Below are 7,322 nucleotides of genomic sequence, written 5' to 3'. Positions count from 1 at the left end.
GGTTGGACTAGATGATCTCCTGAGGTCCCTTCCAACCCCCACCATTCTGTGATTCTGTGTGATTCTATAAACATTCCATAAACAGTCATAAAAAGAGGAATGGTCATTTTATAGATAATAATAATGGGTGAAAGAGGCCAGGGAAAAGGTGGAATCAGTGATTTATGAGAGAACAGGAGGAGAGTTACTATTGGAGTCCCAAAGCGGCCTGTGTGATTTTTTTTTTTAAATCTACGAATGTAATTGAAAATGGGGAAATAATGAGTTGAGAAGGATCTTATGATACTGAGTGGTTTGTAGAGCAGATGAAATTCAAAATCAGTAAATGAGAAATGAGGCATCTAGGAAAGAAATGTAACTCTAGTAGACATTCAGTTGTGGATTTAGGAATAGCTACATTGTGCTGGGAAAAAAAGTAGCATACTTGTGGATAATTCTCTGAAAACACCATCTCATTGCTCAGTGGTGGTCAGAGACCCACAGAGCCTTAAAGGTTGTTAGGAAAGGAATAAATAACAAAAGAAAAAGCATTATACTGCTGTATAAACGTGTAGTAAGTGTGTATATCTATGTGTGCAGCTATGATTTCTCAGAAGGGTCATAATCAAAATATGAGGAAGTGATATAGATGGTCAAACCTATGGAAGTATTTCTGTGCTAAGAGACACTTGAGGTAGAACAAAAATCTGTACAATCACAGGTGACATGGGGAAGATGAATGATAAACAAAAAAAAAGATTTCTTGTAATAAGAAAACTCTGGAAACTAAAAGGAAAATAATTTTCAGTCAGTACACAATGAAACCTTTCAACTCACTGTCACGAGGTAGTAAGATTAAAAATATAAATGTTTTCAAAATGTTGTCATGCAAAGTGACAAAAGAAAAGCCTGTCAGGGTATATAGAAGATAGATGACATCTGGTTTAGGAAGCTTCTTTAACTATAGATTACTAGAAGTTGAGAGGCTCTAAAATGAAGACACATCACTGTCTTTCCTCTCATATGGCTCTGCAACCAGCTCTGCAAATGCTGGCCATTGTCAAAGGAGGAACAGGCTAACTGGATCTTTAATGTGATTCACAGTGGCCATTTTCATACTTTGTTTTGCCAATCATCATTAAGTAAATTTATACTATACACCTTTTTACTACAAATCTAGAAAATAAAGACATTTTCTAGTTTGTTTCATACTTGGGCTTTAAAAAAAACCACTTGACATCCTGCCTGCCCATTTTCAGTGATATCCAGGATGTTTTCCTTGTTAAAATTGAATCCTTGTTGCTCTCCAGAAAAAGGGAGAGCTGGGCTGGAATACAGTTACTTTGGAAGCATAGCACTGAGGTCATGACTCAATGAAATTTTTCAGTTTCGGGCAAGAGAGAGGAGAAATCTGTTTTGCCTCAATTTCTTACAGAGTGAGAGTGGTGAATGTGAAGGACATGCTGAAGAAGGTCCGCTCTGCCTGACATTTTTCTTTAGTTCAGTCTCCTTTCTGTTGACTGCATCAGGAGACACTTGGAGGCTGATCAGGGCTGCTCAAAACAGGTGTCTGTTTTGTCTTGTGACAGCCCAGGGAGTCCCTAAGAAACACAAGGATTTTCCACCCACTGGAATTTTCTCTCTTCTGAGCAGTAGTATTCAGTGGAGTGCAGCATGGGGTGAAGAAAGCAAGACTGCCTCTGGCATGGTGGTTAGGACATTGTTTTAAGCAGGGGAAACATGCCTTCCCTACTGCTTTTGTTATCCATTGCTTTGTGGTTTTGTTTATTGCTTTTGTTTATTGTTGGTCTAAGGAAAATGTTTTTGCATTTCTGAGAGCTGGGTCTGAAACCCTAGTTCTGCCTCCTCCTTGCTAACTGTTCTTGCTGCTGAGTTAGGTTACCCTTTGCATGTCATTCTTCTGATTCTGAGTGACTTGGCTTCAAAAGTGGGGATGACAGTACCCTTGCCCAGGGGTATGTAGTGTCCTTGTGGTGTGGGGAATAGAGCTTTTGAAGAGTCAACCACCCAAAGATGTTCATTTTGAGATGTTGGATGGAACTGTGTGTAAATACCTGTCAAGTCTCCAGTTTCTTTGTGGAATGTAGGCAGAGTTAGAGTGACTGTCTGTCTACTGTAAATTGCAGTGGAGCCAGAAAGGTGCCAACCTCCCAGAGAAATACTTCCTAGCATGTGGGAGTAACCTTTAGGATAATTAGACATGTCAAATTAATTTAGGTATTAAACAGGATTTAGGCAAGCTGAGTAACTGCAAGGAAGTTGTGGATGCCCCCTCCCTGGAAGTGTTCGAGGCCAGGTTGGATGAGGCTTTGAGCAACCTGGTCTAGTGGAAGGTGTCCCTGCTGATGGCAGGGGGGTTGGAACTAGATGATCTTTAAGGTCCCTTCCAACCCAAACTGTTATGTGATTCTGTGATTCTATGATCCACTCAGTGTAAATGCTGATAAATGCATCAGTGTTGTTCAAAGAGCTGAAATGTTTCTCTGATGTTGTATTTTACTGTAAAATAAAAGCATTAAAAATTTAACTAGAATTATTATTAAAATTGGCTGTATATTTAATTGCAGGTAATAAAATTCAAAGTTGTGCTTTCTAGTGGAAGCGCAAGGAAAGGCAGGGAGGAGATACGCATGTAGCACACAGTGGAGATGGGGAAAGAAGAGCATCAAGCTCGAGCAGTTTTTTCAAGGCAGCTTCTTTATAAATTGCGGGTTTGGGTGAAATTGCATTAAATCTAGAAAATAACTGAGTTTATAAGAAATGCATCTAAATTTTTAGAATCATATGGTACAAATAAAAATGGCTTTTTTTCTGCTGATATCTTGATTGTATTAATTTTAAGGCCAGATCTGAGATGAGTTATAAGGTATGGGAAATGTTCCTTTAGGGACCAGGTTACACCTATTGAATTTCATTTGTACAGTGGGGTTGGTGGCTTAGCAACCAGAACATTTATGGACTAGCTTAATTAAGGGCGTTGTTTCTGATTGTACCTGAGTGTAAGGCAGGTAGCTCTAAAGGAAAACAAATTTGCCGGTCTAATTTTTGTAGGTTCTTTTTCAAGAAAAAAAACCAAACAAACAACAAAAATGACAAAAGAACTCCCCAAAATATATGTGTAAAAGAATGGTAAACTGCTGGGAGCTCAGAGAAGGGATAATGCATGGGGAAAGAACAAAAGACTGAAGAGTTTGGTTCAAAGCAGTTTACTGATTTTTTTAATAGATAAAGTCAATTATTTTAAATTTTAGCATATGTTATTTCCCCCTTTCATTATCTCATCTGTATTATTTGGTTTAAATATTATAAAATTTTAAAATCACATCCTAGCTTAACTCTGGCCTGCAACATATATCCCTACAGCTTTAGGTTTGGGTGTTAGAATAGGTCTACGATAGTACAAGAAATGGCTTTAATAACCAGTTAGAGGGGAAAGGTGCTGAAGTCTGTGCCAGCAGAATGTCAAAACCAGTCTGAGGGTGGTGTTGCATATCCCACTGGGGACTGGCATTAGTCTTTTATGGTGGATTAGGAGTATGTGTCAGAAGCACTCATACCTGCTGTGTTTGGTTCACATCTTGGAGCCGTGTAGGTGCTTGTGAACCCAATCCTTCTCAAGTCAGCCTAAACCAGAGGCTATGCTCTGGGAGTGCCTCAGTGTGCTCCAGCTGTTAGTGGGTGGCCAGCCCATGGGACAGGTGCCCTGTAAGGCAAACGTGCATTTTAATAGTGACCTCCTACCAGTCTCCTGAACACGAGACTGGATACATGCCTTTCCACTGCTCACCTGATCTCAACGTGGAGGTGACAAAGCAAGGTGTTTTCAAAGCAGATAAAACCATCTCTCTTCCTACCACAGAGCATGCTTACTCCTGGCATGATTTAGTGGATTGTTCTAGTGTTTCCTCATTGACTAGAGGAGCTCTGGGGAAGCAGGCTCATAAATCATGCCCAGTGAATATGCTTGCCTTCCTGTTGTAACATGGTGTAGGAGAAAGTTTGGGCATAAAGATGAAAAATGGAGAATAAGAGTATAGTTTTAATTGATTTGTATAATGAATTCACGTTTTCCCGGGTTGGTATCTTTAGCGTGTTAAATGTCTGTTTTCTTTCAGTGTTTTTATGGTGGTATATTATATACAGATGCAGGGTGAACATGTAAGATGTCTAGGATTGCAGTTGTTTTCTTTAGATTTCTCTGCCTTTCTATAACTCACAGAAATGGAGGTGGGCTAAAATGCTGTAAAGAAAATGCATCAAGAAGAAAATTAATTTTTGTCTTTTTTTCTGTTGAACAATCAGTCACATTTTTTCAGGCTATCCTGGGAGCTTATGAAATGGGGGAGAGTTAATTGGCTTGTCCCTGTTGGTGTGGTGACCAGTGAGTGCATTATGTCTGTGTCTTCAAAATGTCTTGATTTGCTTATATCCACAGTCTTAGGAATGTGGATTCAAGAAAGTGTTCATGGCTGAGGCGCAGTAACATTCTTTCACAGTGCAATGGAAAGCGTTTAGTTTTAACGCTGGTTGTTTACCTGTGGCTGTTTGCAAATGATAGACACTAGTGTGGTAATTGCAGTACTAAAATATATGAATCTTTCTTTTCTAGGCTGACCTATCTTTGTACAATGAATTCAGATCTTGGAAGGATGAGCCTACTATGGACAGAACGTGTCCTTTCTTGGACAAAATTTATCGGGAAGATATATTTCCATGTTTAACTTTCTCAAAAAGTGAGGTAATGGAAATAGTCTAAATGTAGTAACTGACACTTCTCCCTTAAACAAGTTACATGAAACCAATAGACTGTATTAAACATGTTTTCATATGAAGTTTGACTATTTTTGTTTCATTAGAGCATGACATTTTACAGCGAAGTTCTGGTTTAGTCTAGAGTATTGAAATGATCATTTTTTTTCTTCACCATTATGTTATTCCAGATAAGGTCTTTTTAGATCTGCTCCTTCAGATGTCACTGCTGTCTGGCAGAATCTGCTGTTTGTAGGAATGGATGGTCGTTTTTTTTTCCTGATGTTTCAAAGATACTGTTTTGTAGAAATAGTGTCCTGTCACTGTCTCTTGTTTATATAGGGGGCAGTAGAGACCAATATATTTAATTTTGTGGACCAGTTTTCTTTCATATCAATCAGAGCAGGCTATAAGCACAATCTAGGCATTTTCTTGGAGAGGTTGAGTTACAAAAATTAGACTTAAGGATTTGATGTGATTCAGTAGGGGCAGTTTGGGAATGTGGTTTTAGATTAAACAAATTATGAGGCTTTTTCCCTTGTGTTATGCCTGCGCATTCTCCCATTCAGTGGACAGACTGGAGTTTTAGCCATCCTGGGAATAATGTGGAATTGATTGCAGCTACAACTGCTTTACTTAGTTTTTGTTCTTAAACAGCATTCACAGGCTGTAGTTGTGATATCAGTCTCTAGGGGAAAGAGACCATACATATTCTTAGATCTTTATTATAATAAGAATAACAAATTTTAAAGACCTCAGACTTGATTTTTTTTCCCAATAAAATTAAACAACTCACATGGAAAATGCTGCATTTTCTTCATAACGTTTACCTGTTGTTTTCATGTGGTGTTATGTTCTTTTCCCATGCTTTTCATCTGCTATTACTTGCTGGCCATAAACATGCATGATTGTTTAGTTAATTGTATACCAGTTCATTATGGTTGGTGTACAGCATCATATGAACCTCTCCCACTAAAAAGTTTACTTGGTTACTATGGGAATTAAATTGCTTCTGCAAGTTGTGTAAGTAGGCCATCCTGCTGTCTTTCCCAGCAACTTAATTTGGGGTTTTTTTCTGCTTCTGTAGTGATATAATTACTGTAGATTTTTATTTCCTCTTAAGGAAAGAATGAGGCTTCTCACATGTGTCAGTTATATCAGTTATTGTTTCCAGATGCTGTACATAGTGACCAGCTTCTGGTTTTGCTTGAATATTGATAAACCAATGTGCAGTTAAACCAAACAATAAACTACACATGTATTGTTTTTGAATAACTGGAAATGCATTTATCTGAATGGTTGGTTACATTGACTCTCAGTAGCCTCTTGTGTCTATGTGCAGTGTTTTGCTTTTGGGAGATGGCAGAGAATGAATATTTTAGAAACAGAATGTTACTATTAAAGTAGTTCATATAAAATACTCTAAGTACAATAGAAAAATATCTTTATTACTAAGTGGGAAGGAACTTTGGCACAGAATTATTTCACTAATAACATAAATTCCACCTTCTTTTAAATCAAGTGCTGACTATTACTTGTCCATAGTTGAACAGTAGTCTTGGGCAGGTGTTGAGTCCAGTCAAACAAAATGAGCATATTTCTAGTTTTTTTATGATTGTGCGCTTATAAAGAATTAACGTAAAAAGCCTGAGCAAAGTAACACTATTTCATGAAAATGATGTTTTAACTTGAGTGGTGGTTGAAAGTTGCAACTGGCTTTTCTATATATTATGTTGACTTTTCTATATATTGTTCAGTTTTACTTGTTTGAACACCTTTCTAAAGCTGTCTTTGTCTGAAAAACAGTGACATAATATTTACTTGCTTTTTGAAAGATAAGGAAGCATGCTGCATGATTTTGTGTTTTCATAGAACACATTAAAATTAGAACCATTTTTTTTTTTAATAAATTTTGTGCCATATCGAGTCTCTGACAAGAACACTGCATGTACAAATGTACGTGCTGTTTGGGCTTATGAGGAATGACTGGAAACACAGTTAGCATTTTAAACATGCTTGACTACATTCCTGGCTGTAAAGGCAGTTATCTTGCCTAAGGGAGGGGTTACTTGGAGGGCAGAACTTAAACAGGAGCCTGGAAATGGGACCACTTGCTCACAATGAAAGCAAAATCTCATTTGTAATTGAATTTGTTTGGTGAGTTGACTTTTTTCAGTGTTCCTAACTTTACAAAAGAAGAAATATGTCATTGCTTTGAGGTAATGTATCGCACAGAGCTCTTTTTAACTGCTTTCTAAATTTCTCTTGCAGTTGGCCTCAGCTGTTCTGGAAGCTGTTGAAAACAACACTCTGAGCATTGAACCTGTTGGCTTGCAACCTGTTCGATTTGTGAAAGCTTCTGCAGTTGAATGTGGAGGACCAAAGTAAGTTAAGCTAACAGACAAGGGGAATCTTGACTCATTTGTGATCACTTTTGGATTAAGAAAACTGCTCTCAACTGATCACCTCAGTCAAATCTGTGTATCTTAAACTTTATTTCCTAAAATCTAAGACTTTTAATGAACAAATAATGGGGTTACAACATTATGATGGGGTTACAACATTGGTAGATA

The 7,322-nt window shown here is 37.7% G+C and overlaps 1 protein-coding gene across 1 annotated transcript in view; it reads left to right on the top strand.

Annotated features, from left to right (window-relative positions):
- The window catches only part of LOC104529038 (rab-3A-interacting protein-like), an 11,253-nt gene extending 4,116 nt beyond the window's left edge, over nt 1-7,137 (top strand). Inside the window, exons 4-5 of the mRNA XM_010173213.1 lie at nt 4,610-4,738; nt 7,021-7,137. Of these exons, the coding sequence (XP_010171515.1) occupies nt 4,610-4,738; nt 7,021-7,137 (246 nt within the window). The remainder of the gene's footprint in view (nt 1-4,609; nt 4,739-7,020) is intronic.
- The last annotated feature ends 185 nt before the right edge of the window (nt 7,138-7,322 follow it).

This window comes from Antrostomus carolinensis, unplaced genomic scaffold (genome assembly GCF_000700745.2).
Source record: "Antrostomus carolinensis isolate BGI_N321 unplaced genomic scaffold, ASM70074v2 scaffold31168, whole genome shotgun sequence".
Taxonomy (NCBI): domain Eukaryota; kingdom Metazoa; phylum Chordata; class Aves; order Caprimulgiformes; family Caprimulgidae; genus Antrostomus; species Antrostomus carolinensis.
This window is presented reverse-complemented; position numbering and strand designations above follow the sequence as displayed.